General features: G+C 46.6%; 2 protein-coding genes across 7 annotated transcripts; one reads left to right on the top strand and one right to left on the bottom strand.

Annotated features, from left to right (window-relative positions):
* The first annotated feature begins 2004 nt into the window (after window positions 1-2004).
* On the top strand, window positions 2005-16651 carry CDK2AP1 (cyclin dependent kinase 2 associated protein 1). Of its 3 annotated transcripts, none has more exons than XM_032705510.1 (4): window positions 2005-2338; window positions 12436-12542; window positions 13005-13131; window positions 15812-16651. In XM_032705510.1, exons 1-4 carry the CDS (start codon window positions 2131-2133, stop codon window positions 15877-15879), a joined length of 510 nt encoding a protein of 169 aa, XP_032561401.1. In that variant the 5' UTR covers window positions 2005-2130; the 3' UTR covers window positions 15880-16651. The 3 variants fall into 3 exon arrangements, with proteins under 3 accessions (XP_032561401.1, XP_032561403.1, XP_032561402.1); XM_032705512.1 differs by lacking the exon at window positions 2005-2338 and adding an exon at window positions 3819-3940; XM_032705511.1 differs by lacking the exon at window positions 2005-2338 and adding an exon at window positions 4488-4787.
* On the bottom strand, window positions 16591-20019 carry C18H12orf65 (chromosome 18 C12orf65 homolog). 4 transcript variants are annotated; one of them, XR_004360121.1, is made up of 4 exons: window positions 19537-19582; window positions 18894-19197; window positions 17868-18234; window positions 16591-16926 (listed from the first exon to the last, which is right to left on the bottom strand). XR_004360121.1 is itself a non-coding variant. In XM_032705507.1 (4 exons), the coding sequence occupies exons 1-3, from the start codon at window positions 19548-19550 to the stop codon at window positions 18022-18024; spliced, it is 531 nt and encodes a 176-aa protein (XP_032561398.1). In that variant the 5' UTR covers window positions 19551-19582; the 3' UTR covers window positions 16591-16926; window positions 17992-18021. The 4 variants fall into 4 exon arrangements, 3 of the variants coding, with proteins under 3 accessions (XP_032561398.1, XP_032561399.1, XP_032561397.1); XM_032705507.1 differs by having other exon boundaries at window positions 17992-18234; XM_032705508.1 differs by lacking the exon at window positions 19537-19582 and adding an exon at window positions 19977-20019 and having other exon boundaries at window positions 16591-18234.
* Between the last annotated feature and the right edge of the window lie 191 nt (window positions 20020-20210).

Below are 20210 nucleotides of genomic sequence, written 5' to 3'. Positions count from 1 at the left end.
ACCCAAGAGTAAAGTCAGTTGAAGCTTAAATAGTGTCTGAGGCCAAGCAGTGAGGTTGTCACAGGGTCTTGTGTCTCATGCCACCACTGCTCCCTGTGCCCAGAGAACTGTAGAGCAAATGTCAAAAAATAATCTCACCCTACAAGCCTGACCGTCTCATCAAGCCTGACCCCCACAGTTTGCTTCAAAGCTCACAGTGCCTCTTTACAGGACTCCTTCCTTATCCCCCTTCCCTCTGGAATATTATATATTTTGAAGCTGTCATTATAAAACTTGAGCAAAACACGGGGGATCTTGTTCTGTAGAGTGTTGCTCTGAGAGCAGTTTTGTAGAGTTGGTGCAAAGCCGTGAAAAACACGGCAAGCTCGGAACGCTCCCATTTCACACTCACTTGGTGTGACTGTAAACAACCACACAGCGATGGAAAATCCCAGAGCAGCGTGCAGGACTTCACTGGCCTTCCAGGGATTCAACAGAAAGGCTGTTATTTATAAATCTGGAAGTGAAGCGTTAGGGATGCAAAGTTCTCACTCACATGGTGCTGGACAGGAGGGTTTACCAGTGCAATCTTTCAGGACTCTAAGGAGAATTACACAGTTGTAGTTGCAAGCCCCAGTGTGAAAATATTGTCACTGAGCGTGTAATTTTGTGCCTGAGGCTCTCAGGACCCCTTTCTAACAGACCAGAGCATGGATCAGTTGTAAGGAAGACTCTGTACCACTCTGGGTTTTGTAGGATCACTGCAGTCATGCAATTGGCCCAGAGATAAAATACAACTGTGTTTCATCTGGTACTAGTCATAATTTTCAGATGTTCCTTCCATGCAGCATGCAGTCACTAGGGCATGAGCCAGGGGCTCAAAGGCTGCCTCGCTTTTCCCATTCTCCCTCAATTTTCCTTTATTTGGAAGAAATCATCTGATTGCTCCGTGACTGTTTCTGTGTCCCTGTGATGGAGCTGTTACCTGCTTCCCTCTGCAGAGCCATCCACTATGGGCCTGAATCAGTGTCACTTAAAAGAAATGTGCCCCTGAGTTTCAGGGAGCAGGATCAGGCTCTCTCAGTTTGCCGTCACTGGCATTAAGAGCAATAAAAAGCCTTGGACAGACTTCAATTAACACATGTAATAAAATTTCCAGATCTCAGAGTGGCCTCTGGTAAAATGTATGTGTGGGTCTGATCTTGTGGGTCTCAGGCTAAGCTGTGCACTTAAGGAGAGCTTGTCCAGCTCCCAAGCAGTTTTATTTGTATAAATCCGGAGTAATTTAACAATTGTAGAGTGTATTTGAGATCAATTGACAGAAAGAGCAAACCCGAGTATCTTGCAGTGAAAAGGGCGAGTTCTGAAGTGGAAGATGCATGTGGAAAGTGTCATCACTTAACCTGAAAATTAATATGTTTTTAAATTTTTTTTTGTGGGGAAGTTTTACTGCCTGCAAGCAGAAAATGTGTCAATTACCAACGAGATCCGTATTTTTTTTTTTTTTTAGCCCCTCAGAAGCTGCAGTCTACATTAACCCTCCACCTTCAAGTGGAGAGAAACAGTGGCTTGAAAAAAAAATAGAAGCAAAAAAAAAAAAAAAAAAAAGAAGAGATTTTTTCCTCGGCGGCATCTAGGGGGAAGAAAAAAAAAAAATCTTTTATTCTAAAATTATCAACAGGTATTTTCCATCGAAATTCGCGGGGGGAGACGGGGAATAACGAACGCGAGTGAACGCCCGGTGTGAGGTGAGGGGGAGGCGGGAAGGCGGCGGCGCGCGGGCCGCCCTGAGGGACGGCCGGGGCGCTCCGGGCTGGCGAGGGGCCGCCGCCCGCCGCGGGCACAGCCCGGTGGAAAAAAAAGCGAAGTTGTGCCAAAACTTTCTGAAGTTAATTAAAACAGCCCCCCCGCGCCGCCGCCGCCGGGGCTCTGCCGCCGCCGCCGCCCGCCCGCCCGCCCCGCTCCCTCCTGGCGGCTCCCTGAGGGGAGCTCCATTGTCTGTGAGGGGATGGCCGCGCACCCCCGCCGCGCCCCCGCCCGCCGCGCCCCCGCCCTCCGCGCCGCGGTGCGCGGGGCGCCGGGCGGCCGCGGCGGGGTGGCTGCCGGCTCTCCCCCAAAGTTTTTGGATCCGCGTCTCCTCATGATGTATGGATGATATATTGCATTGTGGGTGTCAATATAACTGACGGCCATATTTGCCGGTGCTGCTACTGCTGTAAACAACCCAAAGTGTCTGGGAGACACGGAGACGCTTCGCTGAATTTCAGGACGCTTCTCCTCCTCCCGCTGGCCATGTCTCTGGGAATGTCTTACAAGCCCAACTTGAACGCCCACATCCCCGGGACTCCCCTCAACCCGGGTAAGTCCGCGGCGGCAACTGGGTGGCAAGTTTGGGGAGGCGAGCGGCGGGTGCCGCACCGGCACCTGGGGGAAGCCCCGGACTCGAGTTTGTGCCCAGTCCGGTATGGCGGGGCAGCGGCTCCTCCGCGCCGCCATTACCCGCGCCCGTCCGCCCCGCCGGCCGGCACCGCCAGCCCCGCACCGCGCCCGCCCCCGCGCCGGGCACCGCGCCCGCCCGGCCCCGCGCCGCCGCCGCCGCCGCCGCTCCGGGGCTCCGGCCGCCGGGTTTCCTCCATGCTCGGCTCCCCGGGGCGGCTGATTGATCTGGATCAGGAATATTCCGGCGGCGCCTCAGCGAGGACCGCTGCTGGCGGGACGCCGCAAGTGCGGCCGCTCGCCCCGCGCCTCAGCCTCGCCTCACGCCTCCTCAGCGCCGGGGCCGCCCCGGGGCCGCGCTCCGCGGGGCCGAGGGGTCGCCCCGGACGCCGGAGCTCCGCCGGAGGCACCGGCACCGCCTCGGGGAGACTCCCAGCCCTGCTCCCCCCTCAGAGTCTCCCCCTCATCCCGGGCGGGGGAGCCCTGTCCGCTCGCCGGAGATTTGGAGATGGGGAAGGAGGGGAGGTGTGGTGCACACGGGAATTGCACTGTTTCTTAAAAAGCTCCTTTTTCAAAATCACTCCCTCATCCTTGGATCTGTACGGGAGCAGTTTCAACTTTCCTCTCTAAAAAGTTTCCTTGGCAGCATTAACTTTCTGTCTTTATTTTTTTTTTTTTTTTGCTCCATCCCCCCGCTTTTCCCTTCCCTCCGCGGTTTCCGAAGGCACCGGCCGGGGGTTTTTGCCGGCGCTGAGGTGCTGCCGTACATCGGGTCCCCGTGTGCGAGTCGGTGCAGCCTGAACAAAGCCGCAGCAGCAATTGCTTCGCTGTGGGATATTTGGAGGGGATCTCGCTAATCTCTGCGCGTTGGCTCGAATTAAACAGCACGAAAATGGAGAAGTTGCTTCTGACTTAAAAAAACCGTATTCCCGTCTCCCATCCCCGATGCCTGCACGGCTGGCATCGGATCATTCCCAGCCACAAATGAGGCTGATTTTTTTTATTTTTTTTTTCCCCCCCGAGAAAAAGTTTTGGAGTTGGGTTTCAGAGGGAGACAAATCAGCCTGGGTGATTTTTACGGCACCGTTAGTGGTTGTAATCCTGGGAGGCTGATGAACGAAAGGGATCACCGAGATGCACCTCTGTTCTAGCTGCCAGGAGAGCAACAATCTTATTTTACTGCAAGGAATCGTCGCCAGCTGGTGGATGAGCCGAGGTGCCGGTGCCTCAGACACTTTGATCCTGCGTGGAGCTGAGCTCGGTGGGGCTGTGAGCTGGAAAGGCTCCGTGTGCCGGGGTCGTGTGTGGGGAGTGCCGTGGGCCCCAGCGCTGCTCTGTGTAGGGGTCAGGGAGCAGGGGATGTGCCGAGGATTTTTGACAAAAAGCAGAAGTGTCACCGGAGGGAAAAAAAAAATAAAAAAGAAACAAAACAAAGCCGAGCAAGGGAAACCGTTCTCCTGTCGGCTCCCACGAGAACCTGTGCCTTGCTCTCCGGAACAGCCGTAAAATTGCAGGGAAAACAAAGGTGGTATTTTGCGATGGTGGGTGAGGGGTGGGGATTAGGTCATGCTGTGGGGGGGATCCGAGTCTGGCTGCTCTGCGAGCGGGGACTGCGAAATCCCGGCTCAGACATGCCGCGCACAATGCGAGCCGAGTGGGGAAGTTTCTGTCTCCAGCCCTCTCGCTGCCGTGTCGGTGCTTTCCAACGCTCCGGCTGCGAGCAGGGCTTTAGATTCTTTCATGCAGTTTTATCTTCCCCTTCCCCCCCAACCCTCCTTTTTGCCTCGTAACGGCAAGTTAGCAGCAGTTTGCTGTCATGCTGGAACTATTCCTGTCTAAGTTGTCCTCTCTTCTGAGTTCGGATCATCCTCAACACCCCCAGAATCTTTTCAATGAAAGAACGTCCTCCTCTGAATCCAAAATGGGCTCTCTCTTCCCTCCCTGTCTTCTTCCATTATCCTCACGCACCAGCTCTTCCTCTAGCTGGTGGTATTGCCAGCACCGTGGCCTAAGGCCAAGGGACTTAGACAAAGCAGTCCTTGCAGTTGCACATATCGCATTCAGAGTGATATGACTGCAAATGGCCCCCTCCTTTCTGGAGCTTAATTCTGATTTGGAGGAGACTGCTTCTCTATTGTGCTTAAATTAAATGCCCCCCAGCCAGGGGGATAAATCCTAGGTCTGCTTCCAAACCTGGGGTGAAGGACCCCCCCCCGCCCCGTCCTGCAGAGGAGAGGAAAACAGGAAATCTGTCCCTTTTGGCCTGAAATCAGCCCTGCAGAAGCCTCTCTGTATGAATGCTGAATATTTTGGTCTCGGCCGACGGAGGGCTCTGGGCAGCTGTGGATCTCACAGGGATTTTCCTCTGGGAGGTAATGCTGCTTCCCTGCAGTGCAGGGCTTCTGGTGCAGGAGTATTTGGGAAGACAGTGTCGACTCAGCTCCCGGAGCTGTGTCCTTGCTGCAGAGCAAACTCCTTTCAAGTTTAGGCTGAGAGTGGCCACTCTGCAAAATTCTGTTTAAACTGCACATCAGTGAGATGAAGCAGTTGTGGTTGGTGGGTGACTGGGCTCTGTTCTTGCACGGGAGCATGTTTTGGGAATCCAGTCCTGGACTGAAGTCCAGAGGGAGAGGAGCTGTGTGTGGGAGGAAATATGGGGAGGAAGCCTTTGTGGGTTGTCGGCAGATCTGGGGATGACTGTGGGTGAGGAAAATGCAGCTGCTCCACAAGTGACTCAGGATGCTGGAAGTATCCGGGTGCTGACTCCTCTGCCTTGCACCAGGCTGAGGGAACGAGATAGTGTTGTCACAGCAGAATTTGGTGCCTGTTCCTCTTCCCCAATGCCCAGAGCAGTGCTGACACTTGGCCCAGGGTGGCTGCACTGGGCTTACAGTGTTTTGTCTGAATTACCACTCACCTTCCTGGAGGGGCTGTGCTCAGGAATTGGGCTCTGGCTGTAGCATCCCAGGCTGTCAGATCCAAGCTGCCTGTGCTGGAGGAGCCCCATTTAATCTCCTGCATAAGCACCTTCTCTGCCTGGGCTACAAAAGGTTGTTCTGGTGGGGACTTGCAGTGCTGTGGCTCTACCTTCCCAGCCTCACCTGTGCCTGCAGTGTCACAGGGAAACCTTTGTTATCTTTTCTAATAACCATGTTTTGATTTGTTTCTGTTTTCTTCCTTATCCTGCTGAATCCTAGGAAGTGCTGTTTCCTCCTCATCTGTCTTGTGTTTCATATTGTTTGACTGTTTCTCTGTACGGGACCAGCTGCTGAGCTGAGGTGAAGTAGTGCATCTCCATTGACTTAAGTGGAATAGAGACATTTACACCAGCTGTGAACTGATCTGTAGTTTGTTTTTCGCCCTGTTTCCATGTGTTTTCTGGCTCAGTGGATATTCAGCATTCCTATTTTGTTCAGAGTATGCACAGGTCAGAGAAAAGGAGTTTTAAGATCCAGAAGCTACAGTAGGAGAAACTGCTTGGGATTTTCCTTTAGTTTTATTGTCATTCTTGCAGGAACGTCAGATTTTGAGACAAAATCCTGTTTGTGTAATAAAGGCTAAAAACTGTTGTCTGCAGGATCTGGAAGCACAGATTCCAGCAGGCTGGGACAAGGGAAGGAGCCGTGTCTTGCTCACAGGAACAAGTGGTGACCTGTCCAACAGACGCTGCTGGATCTGGGGACCAGCGGGGCTGTGGGTGCACCTGCCACACCTCCCAGCAACCAGCAGCTTCTTGGGGAAAGTGCAAATTCTCACTGAGAGGTGAAACAAAATAATTTCCCTGGCTGGAGCTGTAGGTTACAGCTGGAGAGACCAGTCCCATTCACTCCTGAGAAATGGTTCCAGCACACGAGGCCGGTCCTTGTGTTATTGCACTGCAGTGCAGACTTGGATGAGCACGTGGCTTGCTTGTCGCCCTTTACAGAGACAGCTTCTGTTTGATATTGTTGTCCATATTGAGAGGTTGTTTTTGGAGTGGGAGTACTGGAAAGAATACTCTTTGTAGGCAGAACAGAGAGCAAAGTGTTCGTGCCTGAGCAGAGGAGATCATTTCTAGGAAATATACTCCCCTCTCTCATTCAAACTGAAATTTGCTGGATTCCTGATCTCTTGGAATTCCATGAGAAGTTGAAAATGGTCTGAAAAGAAGCTCGCTAAACATGTTTCAGAATTAGCAATTTTCAGGTGGACTTGTTTGGGCATTTAGAAAACTGGCATTTTTGGCTTTGTCTACCTGAGTGTTTCACTTCAGAGCAACAGTGTGGTTTCCACAGTCAGCAAATCCTCACATGGTCCCCACCCATCACATGCTGGTTGAGTTGCAGAATGGTTTTGGTCCATGCTAACTTGATTCCTTTCGGATAAAAATGATCCAGAAGCTCTACTCCAATTGTGCAGTGCTGATGCTGCATCCCTTTTAATGGGGACACAAGGATCCAAACCAAAGATTGGACAGCTTGGAACCATACCCCCATAGTCTGGGGGACCAGACTAAAATCTAACCTTAAGTCATACCCCCTCAGGCCAACTACATGTGGTGTACACGTACCAAATGCTTTCATCTTTTGAGCTATTCCTTGTTGTGCCAAATAACTTGCTCATGTAGAAATAGCTTAAGCTGGAAAAGAAGAATGGTGGGGAGTCCAAGGGACTGGCTTTTGTTTTTCTGATAAAAAAAGAAGACAGGAGGGTAGGAAGAGGAGACATAAAACATGACCATTATCCACATGGAAAGATTTAATAGCACGAGAGTACTTGAGGAAAGGCCCAGAGTGTGACAGATCAAAAGAGCAAGGCCTCTGGCTGTTCTGATAAAGAATGTCCCAGTTCTTGAGAACATATTTATGTGTCTGCGCACTGTGCTTTTTTAAAAGGAAATAGTTTTATTCAAAGAAAGGTCTGTTTCTTCCAGAAGGGCTGCTTAAAGGAGAAATAGTGGGTGAAAATACATTTTTCACAGCTAGTGCTATAAGGAATGTTTTGTGCAAATGAGAACAGGGTCCATTATTTTAAATTAAAAAATTTATGAGAAGGTTGGGGGAAATGGGGGCCGTGTGTTTGCACTCTGGGTTGGCAAGTCCTGTTAGAATTCAGTGTGTGGCTTGGCTGTGCAGCGCATCTACTTGTGTAGACATGTGGTGTCCATGGATGGCAAGGAGTTCTTGTTGAACTTACACCAAAGTGCGTGGAGGGCTCGGGAATAAAATATTCCTGCAGTCAGCCAAAGCACTCCAGCTGTGCTGAGATCTGCACTGCAGAAGTGGCTGTGCTGGTTGAGGCTTTACCTCTGCCCTGGTGCTTGAGGATGCCTCACAATGTGCATTGTCAGAGCAGATTACAGGAGAATTTCTCATGCATTTTCTTGCAAAGTTGTCCATCTTAGGACAGACCAGTTTATATCCTCTCAGTTAAACTATTCCAGCCTTGTTGTCTTGTATCCCATAGGGTCAGGAATCCAACTGCCATCACCTGAAGCAGATGAAGTCCCCCAGGTGTGGCAGAGGCAGTGACCTCCAGCACTGGGCTATATAGGGCTGTATACTGGACTATATAGGCTATATATGACCACGAGCCACCAAAATGGCAACAGCCTTGATGCTGCCAACAGCCTCAGCTGGAAGGGTCTGTGAAATACAGGGAGAAGTGTTGAGACTCCACAGCCTGTGCCATGTACCTTGGATAAACTCCAGGTGCAGGTATCTCTTCTTACACACTGTCATGTTTGTGTGGGGAAAGAGTCTGTAAAATGGCAGTTTGCCTTTGCAGTTTTACAGGACCTTACAAAGTACAGGGCAGTAGAGAAACACAATCCAGTGGGATTGGCCCTTGGCTTGTCTCAGTCAGTTCTCCGTGAGTAACTCAGTGAGCTGTGTGACTATTCCTGGTTTTCCTTTGCTGTCTGTGAAACAGGGTGGCAGTTGAGCTGTGTAGATGCATCTGATGGAAGTGGATCAGGTGAGTGTGTCCTGGTGTTCCTGCTCCTGCTGCTTCCTTGCAGGGTGCTCAGCAAGGTGCCTTCCCAGTTATTTTCCAGGAAGCATCAGTAAGGGAATTAAGATTTAAAACTTGGATCAGCAAATTGGTCATCATTGTTTAGGCTTGGAGATAGTAGCAAAGGAGCTGAAGGGGTCCCTACAAACCTATCAGGAATTAATGACAAGATTCCTGGTCAGTGGGAGTTTAGGCAAGCAAAGATTGATTTGAGATCCTTTGTCTCTTAGGGTGTTAATTTGGGCTCAGAGAGAGGGCTGGAAGGAAGAGATTTGGATACCAAAATCTCGTTTCTATTTGCTGTACCTCCCCTCAATTAATATAGATTAATATTGATTAACAAGAAAATCACTATATTTTTGTGAGAAAAATGCTTGTGGTAGTCTTCTGCTTGAATACAGAAATAAAAGACATTGCTGGTACAAGAATAAATGGGGATCTACAAGGTTTTGTGTACATTTAATTAGGAAAGTTGAGGGAGGAAAGTATGTGTATTAATTTAGGTTTTAAACAACAGCGAGCACTAAGACAATTTGGGATGTGATACAGAGTGTCAGTGAAATTCAGTACCAAGCACACTCCCTTTTCGATTCTGTCAGTTCTTAACTGTCTCCATTGTCATTTTAACGTGAGAGAGCAAACCTCGATTTAGATCCCCCCTCCTTTTTTTCTCTCCAGTGAATACCTAATCATCACACTGATTTTTGACTGGGTATTGACTGTGAGACTTCTTGACCTAATTTTTCTTTCTAGCTATAATAGCAATATCTGGTGATTTATTTTTTTAAGCTGAGATATACAGGCTGTTCAGACACGCAGCTGAATTTTGGGTTAATTGAGTAATAGTCAGCCAAGACCCAGGGCTTCTCCTCGAGGTTAACATACAAAGTGATAGGTCAGAAAGCTCAGGGTCTGTTGCCCTGCGAGACACTAATACCCCCCCAATTAATTTCATTTTCATGATTGCATCATCTTAAATTGAGGTGAAATCAAGGATTTTTCCTTTCCCCCTCTCCTTCGGCTGAGTTTGACTGGCACAACTTCTGACATGGATGTGTGGAGGCTGGTGCTGCGGCCAAGCCAAATCCTTTCCTTTGTTCTCAGGGCCTGCTGCTGCTGCTGATAAAGTGGTCGGCGCATGGCATTATGTCTTATTACATTTTTGATGCAGACTGCAAAGAAACGGGTAAACTCACCATGGTTACCACGCTCTGTCACTTGGCAGGGCACGGCGCACTCAGCGATGGCCTCTAGTGTCTGCAGCACAGCTCTGCACCGCCCGGGCACGGCACAGCCGCGGCTCCTGCGCTGCTCCTTCCCACCGGGAGCCACAGCCAGCTCCGGCCGCAGCTCCTTACTCAGCCTTGGAAGTTCCTGTTTGCTTTTATCCCTCCGTGTTGACTGACTCCCTGCTGGATTCGTGCTCCCGTGCTGAACACCAGCCCAGCGCTGTCCTGCTTCCACAACTGTGAAACTTCCTTGGTCAGCCCCAGATCTGTGAAACTTCTTGCTCAGCCCCTGGATCCACTCACTGCTTTGTCCTGGCACATCACGTTTCTAACAGAGTTTCTCTCTAACCCACACATACCCTGCTGTGTTATTTCCTACAGACCAAACTCGTGTCGTTGCTTAAACATAACTTGAAACAGTCAGTAAATTATCTGGACTGTATTATCATAAAATCATAGAACAGGCTGAGTTGGATCCATCAGGATCATTGAGTCCAAATCCTGGCCCTGCACAGACATCAGCACAGCTCAGCTGCCACTCTGGTTCACAGGCAGCAAAGGAAAACCAGGAATAGTTGCACAACTCACCCCAACAATCCCACCATGTGCTTGAGAACGTTGTCCAACTGCTCCTTGAGCTCAGACAGCCTTGGTGCTGTGCCCACTGCCCTGGGGAACCTGTTCAGTGCTCAACCGCCCTCTGGGTGAAAAACCTTTTCCTGATGTCATTAATCAGTGTGTTATCATTAACCAATATGGGATCAATAAGTTGCTCTTTGTTTTGCATGGGCTGCAGCTCAGCTTTGCTGGCTGGGTAGAGCAGGATTCCTGAGCCGGGTCGCTGCCTTGTTCTTGAACCAGTTTGGAGCATCCCGGTCTTGGATGTGGACTGCTTCCAACAGCAGTTTGGGAACAAGTCTTTGCAGGATCGGTCTTTTGCTTTATTGTACATGAGCAAAAATCGCTTAAGCCTTTCCCTGCTAATTGAGGTAATTAAACCTTCTTACCTTGCAGCACAAGGGGCTCATTAATGTTTTTGAAGCATTTTGAAGTCCTTGGAAAAAAAGATGCGGTTTGTTGTTGTGCCATGTTTGGGAACTGTTGAAATTCAGTCATCTGGACTTGAAATACTGAGTTGCACACAGAAATCTTACACTGGTGTGTGTATTTTGAGCTGATAATGTGAAGAACTAACTGAGAGAGTAGCTGACAACGGTGGTGTTCCTTCCCAGTGCCCTGCTCTGTGGGTGTGGTGTTTAGTTTTTTGGGGGTTTTACTGTGCTTAAGCAAAATTCGCTCCATGTGAAACCTCAGCAATGAAAATGCAGGTCTGTAATGCCATAACATTTAGCAGCTCAGTTAAAGACAGAGAAATGCTGCTTCTTTAAGGTGACCTAGTGACCAGCCCAATTTGCCTTTTTGGGGGGGATTTCACATCTGGTTAACAAGTAAAAATTAGAGAACATGCTCTCTTCTTGTAATGAAGGAAACACCCCAGTGATATCCTGTGGTAATTCTGAAATGGAAAGAGACTTCCCAACTGAGGACAAGAGTCTATTCCACTATGATCAGAGCTTTCTACAGAGTAACTGCTGGCCCTTTCTTTTTGTAGTGAGGGGAAAATAGGAATGAAATCGCTTGCAACTTTAAAACAAAGCTAGAGATTTACATAGTACTGAGCCCCAGTGACTTTTAGCATCAGTTTAATTTAGATTTAAATGAAGGCTGGTAAATGAGATCTGTTCCTCTTCTGAAAGGCAGTTGGGAATTTTCAGCAGAGGAGTTTGTGAGGGGGGAGATTTTTCCAGACAGCAGGCAGTCTGTGTCTGTGCCTACAGGCAAAGGCAGCAGCATCCATGGATGCAAGGGCACGGGAGCTGCAGGACTGAAGAAGTTCAGTGCTGTGGTGCTCTCTTGCTCCTGAGTGTAAGTCCAGGAGCAGCAGGCCCTCCAGCACAGCTGTGATATGGGCAGCATAATTAAGCCCCCTAAGAAAAACCTAGAAGTTGTTTCTCAACCCCAAATTCTTCCCACTGCAGGGCAAGGGGGAGGAAGTGTTTTGTTTCTGAAGCAGTTTGTCGATGAACACGAGTCAGTGTCTGGAACTCCGGGTTCAAAACTCATTAGATGTGAATATAATGTTTTATAACTTTAGAAAAAAGTAACCCAAAATGATGTTGTTTTTCCTTTGATTTGCTTATATAGCACAATTTGACTGGCTAAAAACGTTTGATATCACACAGAGAGGAATAACGGCAGCACTGCTCAGCTCCGGTGTCACACAATGAGCAGCAGATCTGATCCACCTCGACTGACTGTTCCCTAGGAATGGTTTTGGCATTGGCTGAAAATAGTACTGAGGGTAACTTGCTTTGACCATGTGATGACACTTTGAGTTGCAAAATTACTTTCAGATAACTTGCACTGAAAAAGTAAAAATAGCCCAGTACATCAGACTCATCTGTGTGGAATGTATATATGCAAAAATAGGGCTCCTTAATATTTACAGTTTGTCTGGGCAGAACAACCTGTCATGCTACACTCGGCTTCACTTTTAGGCAAACAGTTTGCACTGATACTGTTGCAGGCTGTGTCATTTCCCAGTGTGCAGCAAACATTAGAGAGGCATTAATTTAACCACTCTCTTCCTTGCAGTGACGCTCAGAAATGTCATTAGTGATCTTAGACAAAGGTGAGAGGTCACAGCTTTAGAAACAAGTGATTAAAACGTGTCCCAATGTAACAGACTAATTGATCTTTAGATAATAATAGATTTTTTTTCTCTCTTTTCTCTCTACAGCTGGGAGTGTTCACTCTCCCTCCACAAGTATGGCAACGTCTGCACAATACAGACAGCTCATAAATGACTATGGACCCCCATCTCTAGGCTATACACAAGGGATGCAGGTACAGCTCTGCTTATTTTCCTTTAATCAGATCACTGACCCCACATTTGCACAGTAGCACAGATTGTGGCCTGTAATCTGAGGTGTTCCTCCCTCCCACCAAGGTTTGAAATCAAACCCAAATGGCAGGACTGCTTCCTCACACATGTCTGGGGATCAAATTAGACTAAGCAGAGTGCTGAGGGAGGTTGTTACTAATTAACTGTTAGTCCCATCCTGTGTGAGTCACAGAGAAACATGTCTTGAATTATGTTAGTAAGGGCTCTAACATATTTTAAAGTTATTTGTTAAAAAAATGAATATTTCTGTACAGTTTTCTTCTCACTCTCCCTGCCCAGCTAACTTCTCCCCAAAATATACACCTCAACACTGGAAAAGGAGGAACAGGGTTAACAGTTGCTATTTGTTGTAATTGTTTTGTTTTTACAGCATTTGATTGAGATTAATCTACTTTCAACCACAGGGTACCAGCAGCAGTCAAGTACCACAGAGCAAATATGCAGAACTTCTAGCTATCATAGAAGAATTAGGAAAAGAGATTAGACCCACATATGCTGGGAGTAAAAGTGCGATGGAGAGGCTAAAAAGAGGTAACTTTTAAACTTATTTTAAAACAATAATCGTGTCCCCTACACTTTGTGCACTGACTGCTTGTGTCCAACTGCATGACGACTGTGTCCTTTGAAAGGAGACAGCCTGAGCTCCTCATGGAACTGGAAGTATTAACCAGCAGCTGAAACCTTGGGATGCTCTGTCTGTGCTGTATTTGATAGATAAACAGTGACAAAATGTGTTTCATGTGCACACAGAGAGTTTCAGTTAATAATTCAAACCCTATTGTAGAACCCTTAATGGATACATTCTTTCAGGCTCCCAGTGACTTACTTGCCCCTTCAATTCGGTTTTCTCCCCAGCCTCCAAAATACACAGCCAAGCATTGTTTACTTCTCATACACATCTCCCACCTACTTGGCTCGGGAATCTTCACCGAAGTGCATTTTGCCTAAAGAAATACAACACTGTGGAAATTCACACTGGGGCTGGTGGAGAGAAGGTGTCAGGGAAGGTTGTTCAGACTGAGATGTCAAACATAAATGTTCTGTTACCTGCCGTCAAGTGGTTGTGGTGTCATTAAGAGTCCACTAGAAAGGGCCAGAGAAGCTTTTAGGGCTGGCTGATGAGTCTCTGTGGCTTTGCTTTGTCAGCTAAAAGGGGTAATAAATGCCCTTTCCTTGCAGTGTAAAAGAAACCCCTGCATGCCCCACTGGTGACATCAGCCTGACATTGTCCTCTGCAGGGGACGTGCAGGGATATTTCTGAAGGAGCAGTGGGACATTCCAGTGCTCCAGCTCCTGAAATGACCCTGAAAGGCCATGGACAACAGTTGTGCTGCCAGTTCAGTCCTTTGCCAGTGTAACATGGTTACCTTTTCCTCCCTTCCCGTGGTCCTTGTGCTGAGATTGGCTCATGCATTTGACCCGGAATGGGAATGTTATTGTAACAGAGTAACTTCACCACCTTGCAAATCCTTTACATTTACCCAAGACTACAAAGCTTTATTTAAGGCTCAACCATTATGGGAGAGTAATATATCTGCCGTGACATGCAATAAAATGACTAGTAGCTGTTCTGGGAAAGGATGCAATAAAGTCTGCTGATGAGTGGTAAGTGGAATCTGGCCCAGCTAAAATCAATGTTGCTGGAGTCTCTCTTTATTGCATTGCCTGAGTCAGTATTAATAGATCATGAATGGCAATAGGCTAATGGGGACAGCTTGAGAGAGACCAGGGGAGATGCAGACCTTCTCTGAGCTGGATGGTTCAGTTTGGGGAGGAAAAGTTGTTTTGCTGCTTCTTGAAGCGAGTATTTAATTTGTTGGTTAATGTAGGTTTAAGATTCAGTGCTGCCACTATGACTTGCCTGTGTTGCAAAGAATCCCAAATAAATACTTTTTGCTGCCATCTTTTGGTCACAAACGTACCTCTCTTTCCATTTTGGGAGGCTGATGGCTGAAGGAGCATGTGCAAGTGTGAGAGCAAAAGTGACTGAGGGGAACCACGTGACTGCTGCCTCCATGGCCATGGAGGTTATTCCTGAATAAAGTCCCTGTCCCCAGCTCCACCCGCTCCTACTGACCTCTAAAATTGGCCAAAGTCCCAGTGTTCTACATTATTCAGAGTAGTTGTGCTGCATAAACTGGGCGTCCTGCCACCACATCCAGGTCTGACACACTGCTGTGAGTAGGAGTTTCTGGATCCCACAGCTGCAGCTTTACTCCTCTGTGGCAGTTTAACCCTCTGCAAAGCCCTGCACTCATCACGTCCCAGGTCAGTCCCCCTTGGATGGAAAGGCAGTTGCTGTGACCTGGGCTAGCAGCCTTCTAGAAACAGAAGCCATTATCTCTAGAGACTAACCCCCATCTATTGCCTCACTGCCCTTTCTCCACCTTGTTAAGGAGCATGATTGAGCAGAGAAATCACCTTCTATCCTGCCCTGTCAGCAAAATAGAACCTCCTTTGTTGTAGAAAAATCTGCCCATCTCCCATTTTCAAATCTATCTCAAGCTCTGTTCTTTCAGCAGCTCTGTGAACACAAATCTCCATTTAGTTCCAGAATCAAGGTCCAGATTGCTGGAACTTCAAGGCAACAGGACTTGTAGTGGAAAATTCCACATTCTGTCTCTCAGATGAGAGTAGATGTAAAGTGGTGATGATTTCCACTGGGAGCTGAGCCAGTGTTAGGAGGTAACTTTTTGCACACACCATAAAAAAAAAATCTCTTATTTTTACAAGAAACACAACTTGTCTTTAAGCAGCATTATGATGGCTTGGATTTTGACGCATCCTCAAGGAGAATTATCCCAAGGGACTAAGACTTTCAGAGCTTGCTACAATGACTCCCCAAATAACTTTGTAATTTGTGTCACTCCGCTGTAGCAAAATAACTCACTGGTAGGCAAGACTTTTTTTTTCCTTTATGTCTTTGATTTTAAGTAGGTCCACACTGCACATGAAGATCTGCCTGTCACTGCAGACCTACAAATCTTACTGTGCCCTGCTTTAGTCCCTTTTCAATTTATGATGCGAGTTTGGGAGAGCAAACTTGTTTAGGAGCAGCTGATGTTTGGGGCACGAGGGCTGCCTCCCTTTTCTGAGGCCTGCTCTGGTAGCCTTGGCAACTTGGGACAGAAATACATAAACCTTCCTGTGGGCTGTCATTGCAAGTGTGACCTGAATGGGATGATTTAAAACATGTCCAATTCTTTTGCAGGCATTATTCATGCCAGAGGATTAGTTCGGGAATGCCTGGCTGAGACGGAACGAAACGCGCGATCTTAGCCCACTAATTCAGCTGCAAGATTTTCCATCTCTTCGTGAAGAAAAAGTAACACTTATTCCTTTTGACTCTTGAAACATTCAGACAAATTCCTTTATTTTGAATGTTTTACCTTTCTTGTTTTGCCCTTGCAAAAATGTATAGTTAAGAATGAAAAAAAAAAGCCAACCAAGGATTTTTCAACTTACTGAGGGTTTGCATTTTGTAAAGATGTTAAAACTCCCTAAAATGTTTCTAAAACATGGAAACTGAAGTGCATGCAGAGGAATGCTCTCTCTCTCCCAGGCTATATTTCAGTTCTTATCCAGCCACAGCCTCATTCTGTTTTTTCCTTCAACTATATTCACTTATCCCCAAACTGTCAATCTTTCAAAGTTTGACAGAAGCTCTAAGGATTTTTTTAATAAATGCAGAATAGCATGCTGTACCTAGTAGTCTGCTAAGTCACAATTTGTCATACAGCATAGACCCTGCTTAGAAATAACCTCCCCCTTCTCTTATTTTTCCTTTTTTTGTTCATTTTGCATAACCATTTGCATGACTGTTAGTGCTTTGAAGTCCATTTAAAGTGCATGAGCTATATGGAAAATAGGGAAACCTATTAAATAATAACAAGGTCCTGGAAAGCTAATTCCTACATTAAGGCTGGAGATTTCAGTTTAAAGTTTGCCAAAAAAAAAAAAAAAGGAAAATTCTGGATAAATGACTAAAACTGTTATTTGCATCTTTGTATGTATTTATTACTTGACGTAATAAAGCTTATTTTCATTAACAGTTTGTATTAAAACTATGTACAGTCACTTTAATCAGATTTACACTCCACAAACAAGAACTGTCACACAGATAAAAATTGAACCTTCATGCAGGAGCTCAGGAAAGGACAGGGGAAGGGGCTGCAGTTTGCTGCTGAGTTTCCATCCATGGCACTGTTGGGATGCAGTCAGTCTCTGGGAAAAGGAGGTGGAGTTCTAGGTCTCTGTTTTCAAAATCCATACTCTGGCTTTGGGTCATTGGTGAAGGCCAAAACTTGGTGGCAGCTGGTGAGGGTGCTGTCCAAAAATGAAAAAGAAGCTCTGGTTAAGCAGGTGGGAGTTGTTAACAGGGTAAAACCAGGAAACTGCACCTCAGCTGTGACTTCAGAGTAGGTGAGAAAGGAAATGCAGCTGCATCTGTTTGTTTAAAATGGGAAACTCAAAATGAGTGAAGATACCAACATGCCCAAATTTAACTGCAGCATGGCATAAACATAATAAATGACTAATTCACTATTATAAAATAAAAAAAAAAAAATCTAAATCCTAAAGAAAATGGGATGGCTAATACATACAGACCTATGGATACCTGAACAAAATACAGTATTAAGAGGCAAACTTAAAAAAGAGTTAATTAATTCACAGCTTGGATGAACTGGACTCTGTTGCCTTGGGAGGCAGCTTCCAAAAACATGGTTCCTTATCTGTAATGACCCAGTTTTACCTCTGAACTGGAAGAAATGACTGCCCAGCCCTCACTTGAGGAGAGACCCTCCTTCCTGCACCCAGTGCTCAGCACCACTGCAGGTAAGGTCTGTAAAGCTGCTGTTTAAACTTTGCTCAGAGCTGAGCAGGACAGAGCATTTGTTCAGCTGACACATCTGGAGGAGGCAGCCAGTGACTGGTGTCTCTTCCATCAGCAGGTCAGTTCACACCAGCACAACCAGTATCTAAACCTGGTTTATAAAGGATTTATGTCACTGAAGGCATTGCCTGAGTAAGGATGGGAAGTGAGAACCTTTTAGTGCTGTTTTCCTCGTGTGCTGGAGCCCCTACAAAGCACCCCAAGGTGTCACCCGGGCAGAAAGAAATCTACTGAATTTTTTTTTGTCTCCCTTAACAACAGTGGAAAGTTTACAGTTCCTTTTTAACAAGGATTCTTTTATCTTCTGAACTTGGCAGAACAACTGATTGCTAAGTGTGATTAATGAGATGATGGCAGACAGAAGCAGGAATACCTGAGTGCTTTTATCCCTTTACAGCAACAGCAGGTCAGCACTGGGTGTTTCAGCTGTGCCTCTGAAGCCCCACATTGTGTTAGTCTGAAAGGTGTGTTCAGGTCTAATGACATACTTCCCTTACCCCACTAGGGCAAGTCAGTATTTCACATGTTCATTTCTTATCCAGTTGTTGCACCTCTTTAAAAAGCTTTTTCCTTTCCAGGTTTTCCTTTGCTCTTCTTTTTTTCTCCTGCTTCTTCTTCTCTGATGCTTTTTTCTCTTTATAAACATCACTCTCTTCACCTTTGTAGAAAAGATCAACTTTTTCCTGCAGGATTTCTCTGGCAATCTTTCTGTTCTTCTCCACTGATCTTGTTTGATGACACTGAAGAAATACAACAGGATGTTTTTACTGGAACCTTAACCTGTTTATTCTTCTGCTTTCCCTCTCAGTCTGTATATTCCTGTCATTACAGCAAAGAAACTCCCCTCCTCCCGAAGCCAAGAGCATCCTCCTACCAATAACAGCTGGAACTTTTATATCCAGATGATATATTTTAATAATTATTGCTACTGCACTTGTCAGACTGGCTTTTGCATTAATCTTTAATGCTTCCATATTACCTTGGAAAGCTGCTTGAGTTTAACTTAACTGTGTCTTCCCCTTGTGACAGGAAGCAAAGATTAATTTCAAGGTATTAATTCACAAGAAGTAGGTAAGGGAAATGCTTAAAAAGGATCTGCAGAGTGTGAGCAACTTGTTAAAGAAGAGATTCTCACTCCCATGGGGGGGGACAGGAATGTGACAGCTACAATGAAGATTCATTTACCTGAAAACTACAAACCAGTAAACTCATGGCAAAGCCAGGAAGATCAGCTCTGACCCCAGTTTATTTATCTGCTGACAGCCAAAGGTGCTTCTTGCTGAGATACTTCACCATAAACTTTTCCTCGTGCCACGCACACTGTGATTGTGCTTTACTCTGAAAGGAGGCCTGGAAGTCGTGATGCAATTTGTACCTTAACAAAATAGAACATAATTACCTTCACTACAATCCCAGATGGAATATGCTTCAGGACAACACAGTTGTTTGTCTTATTTGTGGCTTGACCCCCTGGGCCATCACCTCTCACAAACTGTTCTTCCAGTTCTGCCTCAGTGAGTCCAAGGAGATTCAGGGAGTTCCTCTTTCTTGCTGCCTGAAGCATGGGAATGCTGGGCAGGGAAAGCTGCTGCTTCCTCAAAATCCAGGGTGTCCATGCTGATAATTCTCTCAGTAAGAATGGAAAATAAGAGAAACCTGGAACATTCATACAGGAGTGAGGACAGGCTTCTCTGGGATGAAACCTGGAATGGAAGTGGAGAGTGGAGTTTACTATGAGAATCCTTGTTTTCAGATGATCCAGTTTGGCTGCACATCTTATGCAATATTTTCATAACCAGGTTTGTTTTCAGGGATATCTGAACTGTTTCATTGGCATTTGCCCTAGAATATTTACCATTCTGAATGGTATTTTGGTTCTTAATGTAATTAGGTTTCTTAAAATAGTTGGGATTATTATTTTTGAAAGGGATCTGGAAAACAGTAAGTCAATAAGCACTCCTACCAATGCTTGGGAAACACTAAAGATATCAAATATTAAAAAAAGAGAGGAAAGAGAGGTTATTTCTACCTTGGAGTCTGACCTGAACAGCCTCATGGATAATGAGGAATGTCAAGTCCTACTGCTTTCAAATGTCACTCTGCAATAATCAATTAAAATAGTACATCCTGTTATGCTTAAAGTAGAAGAAAATACTTCAGCGTGTGAATAAATATCCATAAGAAGTTGAACGTAACTTGAAATAATTAAATAATAATAAAAATAATTGAAAATATTCTTAATCAAACTTTTATTGGCACCCACTGAAGAAGTTAGTAATTTTTTAATGAAAAATACATGCAGGAAAACCAGGAATAAGGCTTTATTTAGCCGGTTTCATACGGCTCTGCCCGCTTTGAAACCAGGACTGACAACTCTTCATAGACAGGGTTAAAAACCCACGTTCCCTCGGCCTGTTCCCGCTGTTCGACCCCACAACGACAACTTAAGAGGAAACACGGAAATCCCGAACAAATCACTCACCTCCGCCAGCCCCGCCGCGCCCGTGCTGCGCATGTGCGCGCCGCGAAGGAGGGGCGGTACCATTGCACTGATTGGCACGTGGGACAGCCAATCGCTGCGCGCGGGGGGGGCGGGCTTTAGGTGCAGCGTCCCCTTCACCACCAATGGGGCTCTTCGGGAACCCGCGCGGCCGCGCGCGCCAATCCCCGCGCGGCGGCGCGCGGGCTCTGCCGCGCAGCGAATCAGCGCGGGAGG

Source organism: Chiroxiphia lanceolata, chromosome 18, assembly GCF_009829145.1.
Source record: "Chiroxiphia lanceolata isolate bChiLan1 chromosome 18, bChiLan1.pri, whole genome shotgun sequence".
NCBI lineage: Eukaryota > Metazoa > Chordata > Aves > Passeriformes > Pipridae > Chiroxiphia > Chiroxiphia lanceolata.
The sequence above is the reverse complement of the archived record's forward strand: the minus strand, read 5'-3'. Positions and strand labels throughout refer to the sequence as shown.